We start from the raw sequence: 22687 nt of genomic DNA, 5'->3' as shown, positions 1-22687 counted from the left end.
AGGTCCTAGTCCAGTACTCTTAACCACTACACCATGCTGACTCTCTCAATTTTCCCCTCACCTGTCTGGTTGGCTGTTTGCTGACTGAGGAACCAATACCTCAAGGACTGCCTCTTCCCCATATGCACCAACCTGGACCCTACAATCATCATCGTGAGTCACTTCGTCCTGTACCCCCTCCACCAGAGGTCTGCAGGGTAGCACAAGAATGGGTCTTTTCAGTGGTGGCTCCCTGTTTGTGGAATGCTTTCCCCAGGGAAGCTTACCTGGTACCATCGTATTATATATATTTAGTTGCCAGCCAGAAATGTTCCTCTGTAATTCCTCTATAATTTTGCCTCTTAACTACCTGTGGCCTTTTAGAGTGGGTGAGATTTATTAATGTCCCATACCCCCTTGATTTTAATGTATGTGGATTTGTTTCTAGTTTGTTTGGTTGATTGGTCATAAGTTGCTTTGAGTTCCCTTGGACAAGAAAAAGTGACTAACAAATTTAATTAGCAATAGTAAATCATAATATGCAACCAAGTCATCTGTATCTTTCAGGACCTCACTTTCCATAAGGAATCCGTTAATCCTCCAGGTGCCGTAGCATTTCAGGAATTTTATCTGCCAATACAGGCCAGTAGCTTCCTTTTTAGAATCTGGGCATCAGAAAGGATCGACTTTGTAGCTCCTGACACTGGGATGTGGGGAATCTTTGACAAAGCTCCAGGGGAGTGGCACATTCCAGTAGCAGGGCAGGGCAGGGCCAGGCATACATGCCTCTTAGCACATGATCAGACACACATACATTGTGCATACGTGGACACAAACCTGGTGTGGACTGTGGAAAGTGCTCAGGAGCCAGAGGTCCCCCTACCTTATGACTATATAAACAGGCAGAGCTGTGCCATTGTTTTCCTATGTCCAGACTGATGGTTCAAGTCTTCCTCAAAACAAAGTGTCCACCCTGTCCCCCCTACAGTGAAGAGGATTATCCTCAAGTGCTTGAATCCGCAAGGCTATGCTAAGCAGATTTGTAACTGCCACGATGCATGGGAGAGGCTCCTCCAGTTCCGGCCTTTTCTCGTGCCAAGGGACAGGGTGTTGATGGAGTTCTGCAAAACTTTTCCGTTTGCCTGTTTCTATTCTCTTCTCTCATCATTTCCCCTTAGGGGAGTTAGGGCAGAAAAAAGACATACATTTAAGTTGCTGGCACAGTTTAAACAGATGAGCAGTGCAGCTGTAACGCTTCTGGTCCAGGCAGGGGAGGGGAGTCATATATTACTGATAGATTCCTCTGAAAGGGGCATGGGCAGATGTGGGTGGGGCAGCTGCACAAAAAAATGGAACCCAGGAAGTCAAGTGCTCCCAAAGGTGTGTGATGATCTCCTCAGAACCTTGGGCACCTACCTGAGGAGGCCGAAGCACTGCTGGGTGGTCATTGCAGGCAGGTGCATGGGTTTTGTGGTGTGCCCAAGGCTGCAGAGGAGGGTAGCATCACTCCACTGGAAGTTCTTTCACCCCATTAGGATGACACAAGGCCTACATGCCACATTCTGCTGGTGGAGGTCATGATCTAGGTCCTGATGCAGGACCAGCTGCAGATGCCTTGTTTCCCTGAGGTACAGTCCAGGGGAAGGCAGGAAACCCCATCTCCTCTTTTAGGTAGAGGTTGGCCTTTCTTCCCTCTCCCTTCTCCATCAGCTCTGGGTGCTAGGGCAGGACACAGCTCCTAAACTAGTTTTGGTATGCTTAGATGTTGCCTTTTCTGTAGAAGTTGCACCCTGGGGTGGCTGCAGCTTTTGAACATCTAGTCCAATGATACCCTCATTCACTGTAGAAAAGTGGAACACTGGATTTGCCATGATAAGTTTTGCAGTGGGTGGTACACATGCTGTGCACCCCAGAGAATTGGTTCTGTCTGCTGGGGAGAGTAGGGTGGTGGTATTTGACTCTCGGCCAGTGCTATTTGGGCCTGGAGATACTCCATACATCTTTTTCTGTTTCCTCTTTCCTGTTACTTTTGCTGCTAAGGAGAAGTTAGCATATCTGAAAGTATTCACTGTTTGCTGATATGCTAGGTCAGGCATCCCCAAACTGTGGCCCTCCAGATGTTTTGGCCTACAACTCCCATGATCCCTAGCTAACAGGACCAATTTGGGGAAGATGGGAATTGTAGTCCAAAACATCTGGCAGCTGAACCTCTGGCATGCTGCAGCCCTCCTGCCTATCTCTGACATGAAGACAGCTCTGCCAATCAGGCTTCGTTGACTTTGCCACCACAACGTCCCTGGTTGCATTACAATATAGATTAACAGCCAGAAAACTAGCTTTTCCATTCCTTCGCAGAATCTGTGCAAGATATCGACATTTTATTCGCTGACAGCTCTCCCCTGAACAATTAGAATGGAGTGAACATTGATTGCATCACAGCACCTCCACAGTCGTCTAGGGGAGAGGTTTGCAGGTGACAGCTGGCAGCAGTTTTTTAATCCTTTGTATCATTTCTGTCTCTGGTGATAGCTTCACCTCTACCCATTGGCTTGCCAGATCTTAGCTAGGTGGCTTTGCCTCCCACCTGAAGGATAGTCTTGCCATGAAGCACTGGTGCTTCTCAGGGGCTTGAGTCACAGAGCTGTCAAGTCTGACCACACAAAACTCTGACTTTTCCTGCTCCCCATCAAGGAATTGGTAGCACTTCTGAACTGAGCATCTCTTACCGATATAAACAAGACCACTGTGCATGGGGGGGGGGAGCTGGGAAATGAGGGGCCTTCATGGAAGTGTTTGGGGAAACAGCACTCTGTGCCAAACAATCCAGACAGAAAGTGTGCCAATTGCTTCCTTCGCTTTTTAACCAAGTGCATGTTATACCTGTATACCTGAAGGAGTGTCTCTAGCAGCCTGGACACTGAGGTCCAGCTCCAACGGCCTGCTAGCAATTTCCTCCTTGTGAGAAGTGAGGTTACAGGGAACCAGGCAGAGGGCCTTCTCAGTAGTCACACCTGCCCTGTGGAGCGCCCTCCCATCAGATGTCAGGAAATAGGCATCTGTCTGACTTTTAGAAGACATCTGAAGGCAACCCTGCACAGGGAGGTGTTTTTTTAATGTTTGACGGTTTTTGTGTTTTAATATTTTGTTGGAAGCCACCTAGAGTGGCTGAGGCAACCCAATCAGATGGGAAGCATATTAATAATGTAGTAGTAGTAGTAGTAGTAGTAGTAGTAGTAGTACTTTATAACAGCCCTGCAGAATCCGACCAAAGGCCTATCTAGTCCAGCACCCTGTTTCCTAAGCAGGACATGAAGTCAGTGGCCCTCTCTCTCCCCCTTGTTCTCTGGCAACTGGTATTCAGAGACATGCGGTTTTGGGTTCTAGAGGTAGCTTGTAGCCAATAATGGCTTCCACAGATGGATCCTGAGGCAGCTGACAAAGAGGAGATAAGAACTTCTTCTGATGCACTGAAAAGTTACTGCCTCCTCCTTGACATTTTAGGATGGTTTGCAGTTGGACTGCTCCAAGGCTAGCCAACCCCAGCTGATTTCTCTACAGCAGTACTGTGATTGCTTTTCACTTTATATTCTTTTTTTTTCCCCTTTTCCTTTTTACAATTATTTTAACCAGCCATTAAGGTTGAGTAGGTCCAGAAGACTAAGCTTATATTTTTGATAAACAAAAGTTCAGTTAGACTTAGTGTTCAGTTATTTGGTATGTACATGTTTACAAAAAAATGTGTGTGCGTGTTTATTTCATTAATTGATTGGCTTTTGGATGACTCGCTATCATGTCTCCTTTATGGCTGAGTGAATTGGTCTTACAAAGTGGGCCATCCCTAGTCATTGTTCCTGCCTCTCTACTTAACCCTAATCTATCTATCTCTCCCCTCTCTCTCTCTCTGCTCATCTTGTTCTTTAGAAACCCTCCCATTCTCTGGTGAGGAGGATGTTGGTGACCCCGAGCCCTTGAAGTCCTTGCTTTCCTTGCTGTGGAAAAACAAAGCACCCAACTTTGCTGCGGAGAGGCGATTCAATGCTGCTGCAGCGTCGACTGAGCCATGCTGTGCCATCTGCACCCTCTTTTATCCCTATAATCAGGTAATTCTGCAGCTTCAGTAGAGGAGCAAGCACACAATACCCCAAGGTCCCCTCAGTCAGCAAGCAATTTCTTTAAATACTTCTGTAATCCTTTAGAAGGGTGTGTATAGAAAGCTCTTAAGTCCCCTGTGGAAGAACCATAATTCTGGCATGCTTCGCCTTTCTAGCTTTGGGTGAAGAACAGTAAGTATGTAGGTGTCTCATCTCTTGATATCAATATTTGAGATGGCAGCTTTCTTCTTGGTCACATTGCATGCCAGCAGTTATGCAGGTGGGTGTATGCTTGATTTATTATTACTTACCTCCAGTTGAACTGGTGGTGGTGGTGGTGATAATGTCATCAATATCATTTGTGGGGGACCTCAGTTTGCTTCCAAACTAATAGGCACTTGGTCACCTGATTTCTGATTAGCCAAAAGTTGCAATACATGTGCTTGTTCCAGTCTACCTTTCCCAGTATACTCAATTCCGTTACCCTTCCCACCCATTTTCCCCTTCCAGTTCACATAACCCCACCCTGCCCCAGCAACAGTCTGTGAGCATTTTGTGGCCACTCTTGGGGGAGTTCTCTGCCCATTTAGGGTTCATTTCCCCCTAAATTTTTGTTGTACTTCGGCAGGCTTTGGGGGGTTCCCCCAAGCCTACTGATACCTCCCTCATTAGAGTCAAAGCAGCAGCATCCCCAAACATGAATCTTCACTGTCAGTCTTGGCTCTCCACATGTGTCAGATTGAGATGGGCTGCTCCACTTTGTATTGTAGGTGTGTTATACCATTTACTTTGTGTGAAATTTCACTGCAAATGCTAAACTGGCATATCAGGCAACCAGTCAGGTTCTCACCCAGCCTTCCTCCCACTTTGCCAGTTTTTCTATCTGCAAGGTCTTAGTTTTGAAAAGCATTTTTTTTTTTAAAAAAAGTATGCTCCCGTAATCAGAAATTGTTCTGTCTACCCCCTCAGTGCTCTGGTGCATTTTTCTGCTGCACATCCAGACTGTACCTTAGGGGGAGTTGTTTAAAGATGGCCATATTATGGGTCAGCCCTACATACAGGTATCTGACTTCCAGCTGTTCAGAGGAGGAGCTATTTATAGCACCACTATCTTCTTGGGCCCTCAGGTGGCAATCGGTAGTAAAATATTTAAGACCTACTGATGTTTAAACCATGGCAGGATGTCAAAGAACTTGTTTTTTTTTAATTGGCCGGTAACTGAATTGAAGGATGCAATTTAGTGATCATCTGGGGCTCATGCCTCACTTTGTAGAGCAGGAACTGGAAGGATAGAATGTAACACTTTCTTCTCCATCATGTTGGGTTTAATCTCCCTATCGTCAGGGTAAATAACATATAATATTTGTGTGTGTTTTCTGGACACAGTCCAAGCTTCATTGATTAACAGAACTGGAAACACCCAGTGTTTCCCCCGCTTCCCACATCATAACACATTGCAGGGAAATGGGTTGCAGGAGGCAAGCTGCAAGGAGGAAAGGCATATCTACTGTAAGAAATCTCCTAAGTCATGAGGGCCACTATCCACCCCCCCATCCCAGCCTGGCCAAAAAACCTCAGGACACTTCAAGGAACCAAATGCAGGGTGTAAACAAAGTGTTTTTATGTTCCTCTTGTGAGCTCTCTTGAGACCTCTGGTTGGCCACTGCTGGGAACAGGAGCTAGAATAGATGGACTGTCAATGTGATCTAGGAAGACAACACTTGCATTTTATTTATTGGATTTCTGTGCCACCCTTCAGCTCAGTGACTGACAGACAAGCTTACAATAAAAAATCATAAATAGCCAATAAATGACAATGGGTAAATAAGTTGAATAAAACCAGTGGCTATAACTCCTCAGGAAATAAAAGCAATGGAAAATGAAAAGATCTCTGCTTGGTGCTAAAAAGATATGTACATAGGTGTCAGGCAAGACTCCCAAAGAGAGAATTCCATAAGCCGAGTAGCCACATAAAAAAGACCCTCTCTCTGGTTGCTACCTGCTTCACCTCAGATGCTTCCAAAGATTACTGCAGTGCTTGTTGGCTTGATGTAGAGGCAAGCACTTTGGTAGATAAACAGGTCCCAAGTTGTGTAGCCCTTCCCAGCCTGGTGCCACCGATATGTCGTTTGACTACTGATCCCATCATCACTGACCATTAGCCATGTTTATGGGAGTTGGGAGTCCAACAGCATCTGGAGATCATCATGCAGGGAAAGACTGGTTCAAGGCACTTTGAAGGAGCCAGCAGAGGTCTTGCTGCTTGCCCATTGACTGGTCCCAGTTAATACTCTAGCAGCTGCATTTTGTACTGTGCAGGACAGTGCACTGCAGCCATCCAGTCCGGAAGCTGCCAGAGTAAGTATAACAATACATATCTATGCTAGTTAGTAAATGACAGAGTTAAGGACAATAGTTGTAAGAGTATTTTGCAGAGTTTTTGGTTTTCAAAAGTGATTTTTAACCAGAAAAACATTTTTTGTGTGTTTTACTTCCTAGTTGCCACATGGTGCTTTTGTTTCTGTTGTGAGAGGACTAACACACACCCTTCCTTTCTCGACCTGCTCTTCCAATGCAGAGCAGCAACATAAAAAGATATTTATTTTCCTTTTAAGGATTTTGGCTTTTTGGTTTTTGTTTCAGATTTTTAGGAAATAGGCTTAGATAATTTTACTTTGCTTTCGGAGATTTTGAGAATGTTCTATTTTTGGCAGTTTTTCAAAAAAAAATTCTTTTTTGATTTTTCTAAAATGGCTAGTAGGAATTCTCTTGTTAAAGAAAGCTTCAAATTACCTAAGCTTGCACAAAGCAATTTCATCCAGTGTAAAAAATGATTAGAAGCCAAATTTGATATGAAAGGTATTTTAGAATATATTGAGAAAGAGAAATCCAGTGAGGATAGAGCCTCAAGAGGAGTGGGAGCAGCAGAATATATTGGCAGTGTCTATCATTCTGGATGGTATTTCAGGTGCCCAAATGGTTCACACAAAGAGTGGTGACATATCAGCTCAGATGATTGAAAATTTGCAAAAAGCATTTGATTAGCAAGCATGCCTGGGTGGCATATTTATTTAATTTAAAGCTTGAATCCAAGAAGGACCAACAGTCACGTGACAATGTTCCTATCAATTATTGAAAAGCTAGAAATTTCACAATACATATTGGATGAGGAACAGAAAGTTTGCTATTTCCTGGGGACACCAGGACCTAAATTTCAAACAATTGCAACTCTCATGGGTTATAAGCCAAACTTAACACTAGGAAATGTGATTGGGCACCCAAAAGAGGAATATGTGGAAAAAAAGAGCAAACTCTTCAGCTAGCAGTGTAAGACGCAGTGACTCAATTATGTGTCCCAAAGGAGAGCCAAGGCTACAACCAGAAAAATGGTTTGCTTCAAGTGCAACAAAGAGGGACACATATCCAGATTTTTTGAAGCCTTGAATTCAGGAAAATTCCCTGCATTTAAGCAAGCAAGCCAAAATAAGGGGAGCAAAGAAAAAGTGTTGTCTTTTGCAAGAGAAGAATCTAACTGTAAACAGTTATGACACAAAATCAAATAGACAGTTAACTGATTTGGGTGTTCTTTGCACGTGAGTTATGATAATCATTTCTTTGGAGGTATTAACAATATTAACCCATCAATGGATTGCAATATTCCCATAAGGATATCTAGTGCAAGTTCAGGAATCTTAAATTACAAGCTAAGCAATCAATTGACAGAGAATGTTGCATGTTGAACTGCAACATGCTTAGTGTGTCCACCTTGGACAGAAAAAGTTTCTGTGTGCAATTCGAAAATGGAAAATGCTGGGTAAACAAATGCATATTAGTTCCAACATGGTGTATAAACATAGATCTAAGGGAGGACTTGGAATGCCAAACTTACAATTCTGCTATGTGGCATTTCAAATTAAATCACTAATTCCACTGATTAGGCACCAAATTGAACTTTCCCCTTCCATGCTATCAGATTTGGTGATAAAGGGAATTGATAACCCTTTTCTAAAAACAGCAGTGGTGACATGGAAAAATCAAAGGAAAACGTTGGCCACTGAACCATCTCCATTAATTCCCTTTCTAGACCATCCCACCTTTATACAAGAAGACAAATATTGGGAATATAAAGAATGGGAAAACAGGCATGTATAGAATTCGAGACCTAATATACAAAGACAAAGCAAAAATGAAAGAAAGGCTAAAGGGAAAGCTAAAAGACCTACATCCTAATTGGCTTCAACTTCTCCAGTGCTGCTCATTTGCAAAACGTAGAAGAAAGGGGAAGGTTGTCATTCCCTCACAATATTTGAATCAAAGTATATTGAAACCAAAGTATATTGGTTTCATTGATCTATAGTATACTTGCAGAACACTATATGGTGAATGCAAAGAAATTAATGTCATTGAGTGGGGTGGCATATGGAGGACCTGAGAGCCAGTGTGGTGTAGTGGTTAAGAGCGGTAGACTCGTAATCTGGCGAACCATGTTAGCGTCTCCGCTCCTCCACATGCAGCTGCTGGGTGACTTTGGGCTAGTCACACTTCTCTGAAGTTTCTCAGCCCCACTCACCTCACAGAGTGTTTGTTGTGGGGGAGGAAGGGAAAGGAGAATGTTAGCTGCTTGAGACTCCTTCAGGTAGTGATAAAGCGGGATATCAAATCCAAACTTCTTCACCTTCTCTGAAGGTCATTCTCAGGTGGCATTGTACTCTGGTTCATCTAGCCAAAAACAATAAACCCCTCTGGGCAATGTATATAGGACATAATATTGAATTGGCAGCATGGGAAAGATTGCGGAATGTGGATTTGAAATTTACGGCGTGTGATGCGATAAAATAAAATTAAATAAAAATTATGTATAGATGGTATCTGACTCCTGGTAAATTAGCAAAAATGCGTAAGTCTGAATCCAATATCTGTTGAAAATGTAAAGAGAAGTGGGGTACCTTTTTCCAAATGTGGTCATGTAAGGTAGCAAAAGCTTTCTGGGAAATGATTTATAATGAGTTGAAAAAAAATGTTGAAGATCACTTTTGTTAAAAAAAAAACAGAAGCTTTTCTTTTAGGTATAATTGGTGGAGAGGTACCCAAAGAATAGGAATAATATATATTTATGTACGCTACTATGGCTGCCCGAATGGTTTATGCCCAGAGATGGAAAGAGGAAACAGTTACAGTGAAGGAAGACTTGCAGATAAAATTGATGGAGTATGCAGAAATGGGAGAAGATCAGTCTACATCCCAATTCCAAAGAAGGGCAGTGCCAAAGAATGCTCCAACTACCGCACAATTGCGCTCATTTCACACGCTAGCAAGGTTATGCTTAAAATTCTACAAGGCAGGCTTAGGCAGTATGTGGACCGAGAACTCCCAGAAGTGCAAGCTGGATTTCGAAAGGGCAGAGGAACCAGAGACCAAATAGCAAACATGCGCTGGATTATGGAGAAAGCTAGAGAGTTCCAGAAAAACGTCTACTTCTGCTTCATTGACTATGCAAAAGCCTTTGACTGTGTCGACCACAGCAAACTATGGCAAGTTCTTAAAGAAATGGGAGTGCCTGATCACCTCATCTGTCTCCTGAGAAATCTCTATGTGGGACAAGAAGCTACAGTTAGAACTGGATATGGAACAACTGAGTGGTTCAAAATTGGGAAAGGAGTACGACAAGGTTGTATATTGTCTCCCTGCTTATTTAACTTATATGCAGAATTCATCATGCGAAAGGCTGGACTAGATGAATCCCAAGCCGGAATTAAGATTGCCGGAAGAAATATCAACAACCTCAGATATGCAGATGACACAACCTTGATGGCAGAAAGCGAGGAGGAATTAAAGAACCTTTTAATGAGGGTGAAAGAGGAGAGCGCAAAATATGGTCTGAAGCTCAACATCAAAAAAACCAAGATCATGGCCACTGGTCCCATCACCTCCTGGCAAATAGAAGGGGAAGAAATGGAGGCAGTGAGAGATTTTACTTTCTTGGGCTCCTTGATCACTGCAGATGGTGACAGCAGTAACGAAATTAAAAGACGCCTGCTTCTTGGGAGAAAAGCAATGACAAACCTAGACAGCATCTTAAAAAGCAGAGACATCACCTTGCCGACAAAGGTCCGTATAGTTAAAGCTATGGTTTTCCCAGTAGTGATGTATGGAAGTGAGAGCTGGACCATAAAGAAGGCTGATCGCCGAAGAATTGATGCTTTTGAATTATGGTGCTGGAGGAGACTCTTGAGAGTCCCATGGACTGCAAGAAGATCAAACCTATCCATTCTTAAGGAAATCAGCCCTGAGTGCTCCCTGGAAGGACAGATCGTGAAGCTCAGGCTCCAATACTTTGGCCACCTCATGAGAAGAGAAGAATCCTTGGAAAAGACCCTGATGTTGGGAAAGATTGAGGGCACTAGGAGAAGGGGACGACAGAGGACGAGATGGTTGGACAGTGTTCTCGAAGCTACGAACATGAGTTTGACCAAATTGCGGGAGGCAGTGCAAGACAGGAGTGCCTGGCGTGCTATGGTCCATGGGGTCACGAAGAGTCGGACACGACTAAACGACTAAACAACAACATGCAGAAATGGTGAGCCTTACTGGAAGAATAAGAAACCAAGAAGAGAGACTTTTTAAAACAGAATGGGGGGGAATTACTGACTATTTGAAGATGCGTTGTAAACAAAGGATTGACATAAACGTACAGTAAGAAATAATTAAAAGGGAATATTAGTAAAGAGGTTTGAACTGGATATGCAGTAACAAAAAGATTCAAGCTATGTAACTGCAGAAAGGGGAGAAATGTGGATTGATTATGTAAAGACCTAAGTTTTTTCTGTTAAAATATTTATAAAATGAGAAGATGAAAAATGAAATTTTAAACAAAAACAATAAACCCCTATTCCCGCATTTGATGAAGGTGTGGGAACCCTGCAACATATTTTCATGCTTGGTGGAAAGAGGAGGAGGAGGAGGAGGAGGAGGAGGAGGAGGAGGAGGAGGAGGAGGAGGAGGAGGAGGAAGAAGAAGAAGAAGAAGAAGAAGAAGAAGAAGAAGAAGAAGAAGAAGAAGAAGAAGAAGAAGAAGAAGAAGAAGAAGAAGAGGAGGAGGAGGAGGAGGAGGAGGAGGAGGAGGAGGAGGAGGAGGAGGAGGAGGAGATTTTTATAGCACCCTATAGGTCTCGGGGCTGTTCATAGGATAAAATCACAATATAGAAACCCAAAATACATAATCAAAACAAAAACAACCTAATAACCCCCACTCCAACACATTTTAAAAGGGCATTGGATGTCAGTCAACCAAAGGAACGTTTTTGCCTGGTTACAGAGTTATGGACTTAAGAACAGGAAAGGTCAGCGCAAGACATATGGTTCATTTTGATGAGCCCAGCAGAGCTGATAAGAGAGGAGCGGTAATAGATAATTCTGAGCAGTCCGAGGAAGACACACAAGACCTCATATACTTTCCTGAATGATATATAACAGTTCATATCTGCCTTCTGCTACCACACCACCTGGCACAGATGATGAACAGGAGGAAAAAGCAGAGGAGCAGATTCAAAGTAGCACTACTGCCAGAAGGGATGAGATGGAGACTGATGACGAGATGCCTAAACAGGAGGGTGATGAGGATGCAGGTGTGGCTGCAGAGCCCAGAGTTCAGACGCTAATTGAGACCCAACAAAGGTATCCTGGCTCCATGACCATCCTACATTGCAAGGTTGGCAAGCCCCCTACAACCTTCCACCTGGCCACTGAAGCTTGCCTGTGGAAGGATGCTGCACAGGAGGAGTTTGATGCAACAGAACAAGACCTGGACCCTCACCAAGCTGCTGCTTGGGAAGAAGACAATTGGAAGCAAGTGAGTATTCAAGGTGAGGCAGGGTGCAGAAGGGAAGGTTGAGCACTACAAAGCAAGACTTGTAGCAAAAGGCTACTCGTAAATGTATGGAGAGGACTTGGATGATAGTTTTGCACCTGTGGTGAGGTACACCGCCATTAAACTGCTTTTAAGCATACTAGCTTCTAAACAAATGGACGTGAGACATATAGAAATTGCATTTTTGCATGGCAGAATCTCAAAGGACAGCTCAAAGGTTTCGTCAAGCCAAAGGAAGTTCATCTAGTGTGCAGGCTTCAAATAGGGTGTATGGAATGAAACAAGCTGCAAACGCATAGAGGGAGAAGTGGCACAACATGCTCAAACAGCCAGGGTATACGCGAGGTCAACAAGTGTTTGTACTCCAAATGCAAAAACGGACAATTTTCTTATGTTTTGGCATTTGTGGACGACTTGATCATACAACTAAAAAATTCCAAGACAATTTCCAAGTCATGAGGCACTTAGCCAAGGATGTGAAGGTGAAAAATCTTGGGAAAGTTTCCTATTACCTGGGTGTCCAAATTGAAAGAAAGGATGATGGATCTTATCTTGTAAGCCAAAAGCAGGTGGCCATTGAATTGCTTGACAGCCTAAATCTACAAGAAGCCAACCCAGTAACCATACCAAGGATTACTGACTTCCAAAAGAGTTGAAATGAATCTAAACTCTTGCCTGACAACAACCAGTACAGGTCAGCAATAGGGAAACTTTTATACCTGACCATGACAATGAGACCAGACATTGCAAATGCAGTGGAAATCCTGAATAGGAAAGTGAGTGCCCCCACCAGGATGGATTGGACTGTTGTGAAGAGAGTTGCCAGATACCTAAAAGGAACCATGAATTGTAAACTTAAGCTTCCAGCTGATTGCAATCCATAACTAGTAGGTTACACGGATGCTGAATTGGCAGGAGACACTAAGTCACAAGTCAATAGGTGGGTTCCTCTTTTTGTTTGGAAATGATCCATTTCTTCGGACAGTTATAAGCAGAAATGTAGCTTTGTCTACCATAGAGTTAAGATTATGTAGCAGCAACTGAAGCATGCAGAGAACTGGCCTGAATCAGCCAACTGACTATGGACTTTGGTTTGGGGCTGAAGAAGCGTATTTGATTGAAGACAATCAGAGCTGTTTTAAGCTGTCGTACAGCAAGAAATTCTACATGAGAACCAAGCACATTAGGGTTGAGTAGCACTGTGTGTGCAACACGATAAAATGGACTTGTTGAATTGGCCTATTGCCAAACCAAGGAGATGACAGTGGACATTCTTACCAACCCTTATCGAGCTACCGAGAGGCAGCTTTGAGAACTTTCTCGAGAACTTTCGAGTCAAGATGGGACTCTGGGTGGTTTAACAAAATTGTGCATGCTATTGTTATATTTTCCTGAGAAGGGGTTTGTTTGTGGGAGTTTTTGTAATCAGACAAAACAATACATATCTGTGTTAGTCAGTAAAGGGACATGGGATTTCATGTTTGCTGCTGGGGCTTCGGTTTCTTCATAATGAATTGATGGTTCTCCCAATGCTGACCTCAGTTTGTGCCCACCTTACAAAGGTCACCCTTTGCACATGGGTAGACAATATTTAAAAGCAAAGTTTCGCAGTGAAAGTGTGTTGTTGGGGGGGCATGAGAACTTTCCTGATCTCCCCTGCTGTCGGACAATGGAGTGTGTCTCCATAGCAGTGCATGGTGCTGCTCTGCAGTGAACTTATAAGGAGACTTGGCTCTGTTTAATCCTTTGTTCCTTGGTGCTGGTTTTGCTACCAGAAGCCTTGAGGTGCCCTTCTGGAGAGAGAATCCTCCTGAAAGAGCAGGAGACAGTTGCAAGGAAGTGGGGAAGGAACGATGAGTCTTGCTTTTAGTGTGTCTCCTTATGCATCTCTGTCTCTTCCATCCCTTCCCCAAAAACCCTTTTCAAAGGATGTTTGGCAACTGGTGCATTTGGGTGATACAGATCCCTTTGGGGAAAGGAAAATAGCAACAAATGTGACTCATAGCTTCACTGTTCTTGTGGGATGAGCAGTGGTTCCTTTCTCTCCTCTCATTCGCTTGAAATAAATTCATTTTTTTCTCAAGGACAGAAAGCAAAACCTGCCCCAAACAAGTTCTGTTTTCCTTTGTCTTGCCTCGTTGTGGCGTAGCAGGCACTGAAATGGAGGCAAGAACCCTCCTGGACTCTACACCATTTCACTGCCCCGCCACCAAGGTAGTTACAGGGCTAGCTAATCCATATGAAGTGTTGAATTGATGTTTCTCAAGTCTAATGAGACACTGCCCCTGATTAAGCCTGCTTGATTGCTCATTCCTCTGTCTCCTCCCTGAAGGCTCATTACTGGATCTGCCCACCCAGCTTCTCCATCCGACCCCTTTTCATGCTTCCTCCCTTGCCCATCCATCTCCTACAAAAGCTACCATGTCCTTTTCCTTCTCCTCCTCCCCACCTCCTTCCCCATACTCTTTATCTGCAGCTCATCCTCCGGCTACCATGAACCCATGATTTTTTTCAATGGTTCCACTGAAATTGGGGGATGTGTCAGCTGCAGCTTCTCATAGGTCTGGCACCAAGAAGATGTGCTAAACTGTTTGCATCCTCTCCCCCACGACTGCACCATTGGGTGGGGCCCGTGGCGGAGCTTTATGCTCTGGCACGGGGGGGGGGGAGAGCAGGCGGGCGTGCTGGCGCATGTCCCAGGGGCGTGGCGTGCCACCCACAGGAACGTGGTGCGCGTCTTGAGGGCGTGGCACACCGCCTGCAGCACGGGCGGGGGGCAGCCGCGATGGGACCCCATCAGGATCGTGCTGCCGAGGGCGGTGTGCTCCCCCCGCAGTCCTCTTCCTCTGCCACTGGGTGGGGCTACTACTTAGTTTAAGAAATGTCACGTCAATTAGAATCCCATGTTAAACTGACACACAACTTTACAGGATTTTTAAGTTGTTTGTATTCTTTTAGTTTTTCAATGTGAGTCACTTCAGCTCAATTCAGTTCTCAATGAAAACCATGTTTTCCTCCAATGTGAATTTCCCCACTGTGTCATTTAGCTGGTGCCATAGCTGGCCGGGCAGGTGGGGTGGGGGGTGCGCCAGCTGGGTTTTTTGCCCCGGGTGAAGCCTTCAGAGGAGCCTGTGTGTGTATGCAAATGCACGTGCAGGTGTGTGTGTGTCTTTGACCCGCATGAAAATAAAACCGATTTTTGCCCCAGTTTAGCTCGCTTCCTGTCCTATCTCCTTGTGACTGGAATAAAGGAGATTCAACCAAACCACAGCTTCCTGAGGGGCAATGGGTCAGTGCGTCTGGCTGTCAACTAGAAGATTGGTGGTTTGAAGCCACCCACCCCCACCCCCACCCCAGGGATAGTTGTGGGCAGGTTTTCTGCATTCTTTGAGATTTACACCTGAGCTCAGCTGGTTAGTGAGTAAACCAGATCATGAGACCATAGTTTGATCTTGACGTCTCTCTAACCAGAGTTTAAACAAACTGAAGATCCCCGAGTAGTTCTGCCGAGGCGGCATGGGGAACTAGAACTTGTTTAAAATGGTTATCAAGCGTTTCCCATCTCCTTGTAGCTGCAAAAGAGAAGAGATGTGAACATGTGAACTCGAGGCTCACTGCAACTCGTTCACATAGGGGGAAACGGGCTTTCCATTACATCTGAACCCAGGCCTTTGAGTATATGGTGAATGAGACAGATAAGTCGTGTAAATCGAATCAGTTGCATCATTTCCATGGCAAAAGGGAACGAACTGTAAAGCAAAGGGGGGCTGATAATGTGATCATCAGAGGTTGGCTTTTCTGTATAATTGCTTTCCAGACTCTCTGGATGATGAGCAAGCTCTACTCAGTAATTTGAGGGTCTATTTTTTCTCCTCCTTGCAGTTGGAAAAAAAGAGAGCCCCAATCGCCCCTGGAGAAAGTTCCTCGCTCCAGCCACCTCTGAAATACGAGCAGAAGACCAAGCCTCTGATTCCTGAGATGTGCTTCACCTCAAGTGGCGAAAACACAGAACCTCTCCCTTCCAACTCCTACATCGGAGAGGATGGAAGCAGCCCCTTGATTTCCTGTTCCAAGTGCTGCCTGCAGGTCCATGCCAGTAAGTCTGCGCTGAGATTCACTGTTGTGGTTGCATTTCGGGCCCGGCCCTTCCTTCCTTCTTTGTGGCATCAGAACTTCTGCTGATCCTTCCCCCTCTGCCTTGCAGCATTGCATTGGAGAAAAACACCCTCCACCTGTTGCTGCAGCACAGGTTGTCTGGTAAGAACAGCCACCTGAGAGCATCCCTGGGAGGGATGTAGATTTCCAAGGTGGTCTGTGCATGCTTAGAACTGCCTTTTTCTGGGTTTCATTGTCTCCTCCCTCAGCCAATCTCCCAAGCACAGAGGCATCGAAAGCTGCCTTAGATCAGGTTTGTCCACATAGCCCAGGTTGATCTACTGTGGTTGTAGACACAGAGAGGTCTTGTTTCCTGTAATGCAAAGGAGTTGGACGAGAAGACCCTCGGGATCCCTTCCAACTCTACAATTCTGTGATTGCACTTTCTACCTGATATTTCCAAATGGATATGCCAGGAACCAACCCTGTGATCTTCTGCCTGCAGAGCAAGTGCTCTGCCACTTAACACTATGCTCCTTCTCCCATCCTGTAACTTGATGTCACTCTTTTGTCTTCAACTGATTGTCCTTCTGACCTCTGGTTAAATGTTCGTCAACCATGAGCATTTTTCCTTCTGCTGCCTTGTTTCTTCTCTGTGAATTTGGCTCAATTATTTCTTGAAGCTATACCCTGCCACCCCTTACCTGTCTGCTCAGGCTGGCTGTCAGTGAACACGAGCAGCATTTCACACTGTGTTGCCTGTTCTTTGGGAGCGTTATGACTACTGCGACTCGAATCGTTGTTGTTGGTTGTTGTTGTTATTTATACCCTGCCCATCTGGATGGGTTTCCCCAGCCACTCTGGATGGCTTACACCACATAAAAAATTGTAAAGCATTACAATTTTTTCCAATACACGGTTGCCTTCAGATGTCTTCTAAAAGTCAGATAGTGGTTTATTTCCTTGACATCTGATGGGAGGGTGTCCCACAGGGCAGGCGTCACTGCTGAGAAGGCCCTCTGCATGGTTCCCTGTAACCTCACTTCTTGCAGTGAGGGAACCGCCAGAAGGCCCTCAGTGCTGAATGATGAGGGTGAGATGCTCCTTCAGGTACACTGTGCCAAGGCCATTTAGGGCTTTCAAGGTCAGCACCAAGACTCTGAATTGTGCTCGGAAACATACTGGGATCCTGTGTAGGTCTTTCAGGTCCGGTGTTACATGGTCTCGGCGGCCACTGCCAGTCACCAGTCTAGCTGCCGCATTCTGGATTAGTTGTAGTTTCCGGGTCACCTTCAAAGGTAGCCCCACGTAGAGCACATTGCAGTAGTCCAAGCGGGAGATAACCAGAGCATGTACCACTCTGGCAAGACAGTCTGTGGGCAGGTGGGTTCTCAGGCTGCGTACCAGATGGAGCTGGTAGGCAGCTGCCCTGGACACAGCTCCATGGACAGCTGTGAGTCCAAAATGACTCCCAGGCTGCACACCTGGTCCTTCAGGGGCACAATTACCTCATTCAGAACCAGGGGGTCCCCCACCCCCTGTCCCCCCAAAACAATACCCATCCTCCAACAACCTCCAGACACTCCATTGATGTGCCTGTTCCTTGAATCACAAGTATAACACAGACTCTGTGACATCTTTGGGGATAGCTATCCATATATAGGGATGCTTTCTGTTTGGACCAGTTTGTGTTTAAACAGCAGGACACAACCTTTTCAGTCCTGCAGGATTGTTTTGCATGAGTTGGACATTTTGCTTTGGGGCCCACTTTTCTCTCTTGCTCTTTGTTTCCCACTCACGTGCCTGGGACCGGCATGGAGGGCATGTGCCCCTGCCCCGGAGCTGTGGCCTAATAGAATTTGTTCCTCATTAAGATGTTAGTCCTGAAGTTGCCATTGGTCTGCTTCCCCTTCCCTTCCGAGCTCTTGTTGGGCAAGTGGGAGGAGAATGGAGATGTGAGTTTTGGAAGAACGGAATGCCTTTAAGGAGTGTCTTCAGACACGAACAGACACTTAAGGGTTTTTTATTTTATGGAGAGAATTAAATGAGGAGGGAAGGGGTGGGTGTACCACATAGACACCTAACTCATGTACTCTTTTGTGAAAGTTATCAGAGTGGGGCTTGTGGTGTCTTTCCCAGGATGTCCTCCTGAGTATGGATTTCTTCCCCTCTGACTTATCCTTCTATAACCCTTGTGAGGAACAGGGGCTGGTGCTTATAAGTATATGCAAACAGTCCTTCACAAGAAACCTTGAGGGCATCTTCCAACAAAGATGCCAAAGCAATCTTTGGTATCTGAAGAAGTGTGCATGCACACGAAAGCTCATACCAATGACAAACTTAGCTGGTCTCTAAGGTGCTACTGGAAGGAATTTTTTTAATTTTTTGTTTCGACTACATCAGACCAACACGGCTACCTACCTGTAAATAAAACAAAATACTTGAGCAATAGGAAGCAGCTGCAGTTCCCATATGAAAGCAAACCCCCAAGGGAAAAAGAAGCCAGATCAAAGCTTCTCTTACTCACCCCAAGCAAGGGTTGGAAATGTCACCTGCCATAAACCAAAGGGCTTTTTTTGTTTTGTTTCAGATGCTCAAGCCTCTCCTCTGATGTTTTCTGTTTATAGATTGGGCTCCTGGCAAGACAGTATCTATCAGAGGAGAGTCCATTATTTCATTGGGTCTTTTCCCCACTCTGACACATCCATTATAGGCCAGCCTCCTCCAAAGCTTTCAGCCTGAGCAGCATGGTTAATTTGGAAGGCAGATAAGGTCTAGGAAGGACAAGGGAAAGTTTCTGAAACATCACTTTTTTATTAAAGATTTCAAAAATATGTGCATTGCCTCTTTTTTCAAGTTGTGTTTTCTGCAGATCGGTTTCCTTTATTGTGAGACATTAGTGTTGCATGCAGTATTAGATTGGGGAGGAAAGGAAAGGAGAGTCTCCACCCCCATCGTCCAGCTTGGACACTGAGGTCCAGCTCTGAGGGCCTTCTGGCAGTTCCCTCCCTGCAAGAAGTGCAGTTACAGGAAACTAGGCAGAGGGCCTTCCCAGTGGTGGCACCTGCCCTGTGGAACACCCTCCTGGCAGATAAACAATTATACGACTATTTCAGAAGACATCTGAAGGCAGCTCTGAATCCGGAAGCTTTTTATGTTTGATGTTTCGTTATGTTTTTTATATTCTGTTGGAAGCCATCCATTGTGGCCAGGTCAACCCAGTCAGATGGGTGGGGGATAACTATTATTATTATTATTATTATTATTATTATTATTATTATTATTATCGGAGGCGGCAGACTTAATTCTTGGCTGAAGCCACCAGAAGGAAGGAGCATAGTGGATACTCCTATCCCTCAGCATCCTTCAGTGCACTGCTTTGTGCTATGTGCTGCGCTTGGATACTCTCCTAGTCAAGGCATGGCATGCCCTTTGCCTCTGACATTGGATGGCCTGACTGGCACAGGTGCTGCAAGGTGGTGCCATGTGTTTCCTGCTGTGCTGCTTCGTCCCTATGAATCCACAGTATACAGTCCCTGCATCTGTACACATCCCACCAGAGTCATAAGAGACATATTCTATACCAGCCTGTGGCTCTCCAGAAGGGACTGTGCAGGAAGGAGATATCGCTGCCTTGCTGTAACTCAGAACAGGAGCACTTTGCACTGTGGCATTTTGTTGCAGGTTTCACCGGTTTTACTAGTTCCATAATCTAGCCAAGCTCTTTTTTTCTCCATACCTTGAAGAGCTTGAAAACTACACTGTGGTTGTTGCAAAACACCCCCCCCCACGGCACAATCAATACTTCTTTACTGTCTCTCTCCCTCTGTTTGCATTTCGTTTTTAGTTTGCATCTTTCAAAAAATGCATCTGCTCTTCCAAAATACCTATTCTTCCATCCTCTCCCCAAATACAGAAGCACATTTTTCTGTGTTCTCTTGAAGCAAGAAATCAATGTTGAAATTTCACAGTCTCTTCACACAGCTCTTTTGGACTCCATAAATATTTTAATTAAAGACAACAGTTTCCATTTTGCTTTCCTGATCAGCTTTCTGAAGGTGTGACAACTGAGGTCTTTCTTTTTCACAAGGTCTAGATTAAATCTTCTGCCTCCCCTGCCTTGGGGTGTGTGCGTGAGAGAGAGAGGGGGGGGGGGAGGGAGGGAGGGAGACCTGGAAGAAACTTCAAGGAGACGATGGGCTTTACATTATTGACTTAACCACTGCCCCATCCTTTCCCTTATGGGGATTATATCTGCCTCTTGTTAAGTAGCTGCCTTTTATGTAACTCAAAAGGCTTCAGCATTACCTGAAGGTTTATTCTCTCCCCACCACTGAGATTGTAGAAATAAAGTATTAAAGTACCTCACCCAAATACCCTGTTGAAAGAGAGAGAGCGGCCGTGCCTTACTTGAAGCCTTTCACTTTGCTTTGGCCCTTTTCCTAGAGTTAAATCATGTAGAACCAGAGTGGGGAACCAGCAGCATCTGAAAGCCATGCAGACTGAGGCTGAAGGGCCACTGGATCAGTGGCAGAGTTCGCTGCATGGGCGGCCGGAGCGGTGGCCATGCCGTGCACCCGGGGCGAGCTGAGCGGGGGCGGTGTGATGCGCCACGCATGACGGCAGCGGCAGAGCAAGCTCCCTGCAGTGTGCTTTTTTGACACCCCTCTCAGAGATGACACCCAGGGTGGGCCGCCCCCACCTTCCTACGCCCCTGCACTGGATTCCCCACCCCTGATGTAAAGCAGGTGTTTTATCTCATTGTGTGCACAGGGTCCAAGGGCCTGCCTCTTTTATATATTAAATATGAAATGTCCTTGTAAATTTATTTTCTGTCCATCTGATGTGCAGAGATGTGCATAGAGCATCTGTGGTGGCTGCTTCTCAGCTGCAGAAGTCTCCTATCCCAAAGGAGGGCCAATGCCCTAGCTCAGTGGTTCCCAACAGGTGGTCCGGGGACCCCCAGGGGTCCGCGAGCTATGCCACAGGGGTCCTCAAGATGCTATTAGAATAAAAAATATATTAAATATATTTTGTATGATAACAGATTTTTTGTTTTGGCCGCTTCCTGCATGAGCAGAGTCTAGCGCAAAACTAGAATTAGATAGAGGCAGTAGTTCTGCTGTATGCCGTTAGGTGGCGCTTTACAAACACTACTGTTTTGCAAAGAGGCAGCGCGCGCATTCTACTAACGCTCACCTCCCCAAGATGCTTTGCGCGCGTTGGCTTCATTTGTGCGCTACTGCGCAGGTACCCTGTCTTCTCCATTCCCCTCCCTCCTCCCTGGCGCGCGCTGCCTCTTTGCAAAACAGTAGTGTTTGTAAACAAAGCAAGCATTTTCTTCCATGTGTTTCATGAAAAACAAATATAGGAATCGGCTCGACATGCGGTCGGATTTCAGAGTGAAAGTTTCAAGTTTTGAACCTAATATTTCAGAAATAATGGACTCAGAGGACAGATTTAACTTATCTCATTAAGAACTGAAAATTAAAACTAACTGTATACTGATGGAGTACTCTGTTGTAACTGTAAAAAACGTATAAATATAAAATATAAAAAGACTCTTAATTTGGCTCTCACTTTTTAATTTTAGGATTAGGAATTAATGGAGGTCCTTGTCACAATAGCGGCTCGATGAGGGGTCCTCGAGAAAATTTTGTTGGGAACCCCTGCCCTAGCTTTTGAACTTCTTGCAAAAACATTGCAAAATATTTTTTTAATTTGGGCTAGCATTTAGAGGGGAAGATTTTGGATGGTAGGGAGGAGAGAGGGCATAGTATTCATCTTTTGTCTGTTTTTATTAGGTGTGTTATTCATATCTTGTTCCGAGCACCAGAAATGAGTGAGCTAGGCATGCGGATAATTCATTAGCTGAGCTTTGTGCACAAGATGGTTTTCCCTTCCTCTCTCTGAGCCTCTGGTTTTTACTAAAATGGTTTCCTGCATTGCTCCCATGGCATCAATTCTGCTCCTCAAGGAGCCAAAATGTGAAATATACGCCTGGATTTTTAGTGTTGCTTTCTATTTATTTCAACCTGATGCTTTTCTATTTGTCACAGGTTGCTATGGGATACATCCTGACATAGTGAATGAAGGCTGGACCTGTTCCCGGTGCTCAGCCAATGCATTGCTAGCGGTAAGTCAAGCCTTTTTGGAGGTGGCCAAAAGGACATTGGGCCAAGGCTATAATGTGCATGTCCCAATTTAGGGTTCAAGCTTAACTTCATAACCATGTGGACTATAAACATACTGCTTGCTTATTTTGTTTTAAAAGATTTCCCAGATGCTACATCAATAGACATGCGCCTAATATGAAAATGTTTGGACTCTTCCTTGAAATGTCTTTTTTCTTCTTTAATTGCTAACCTATTTTTTCAATCTTGTGCCTGTAGGATTGCTGTCTTTGTAATCTCAGGGGAGGAGCCCTTCAAAGGACCACAGATGGAAGGTATAGAGAATTTTTTAAAAATATATATATATTAATTGCATGCCTCCCAATCCACCAGGATTTTATAAGTTTATAACAAGAAGATCCTCAAAATCCCATTGCTATGGCTACCTTTCTAGATGGACTTGGATTTGTTTTTTCCATTCGCAGTCTCTTGGGTGGTTTAGGCTACCTTAATCTGTGTGAGCCCCCCCCCAACAAATGCATT

At 44.8% G+C, this 22687-nt stretch overlaps 1 protein-coding gene and 1 pseudogene across 3 annotated transcripts in view; both read left to right on the top strand.

Moving 5' to 3' along the window:
* Positions 1 to 22687, top strand: part of KDM4B (lysine demethylase 4B) — a 194247-nt gene that overhangs the window by 155557 nt on the left and 16003 nt on the right. For all 3 annotated transcript variants that reach the window (XM_035119112.3, XM_035119108.3, XM_088672965.1), the window contains 4 exons: positions 3901 to 4079; positions 15819 to 16032; positions 22091 to 22167; positions 22424 to 22479. In XM_035119112.3, coding sequence (XP_034975003.3) covers positions 3901 to 4079; positions 15819 to 16032; positions 22091 to 22167; positions 22424 to 22479 — 526 coding nt within the window. The remainder of the gene's footprint in view (positions 1 to 3900; positions 4080 to 15818; positions 16033 to 22090; positions 22168 to 22423; positions 22480 to 22687) is intronic.
* LOC148685520 (uncharacterized) lies at positions 6637 to 7789 on the top strand (annotated as a pseudogene).

This window comes from Zootoca vivipara, chromosome 6 (assembly GCF_965207765.1).
Source record: "Zootoca vivipara chromosome 6, rZooViv2.hap1.1, whole genome shotgun sequence".
Lineage (NCBI taxonomy): Eukaryota > Metazoa > Chordata > Lepidosauria > Squamata > Lacertidae > Zootoca > Zootoca vivipara.
This window is presented reverse-complemented; position numbering and strand designations above follow the sequence as displayed.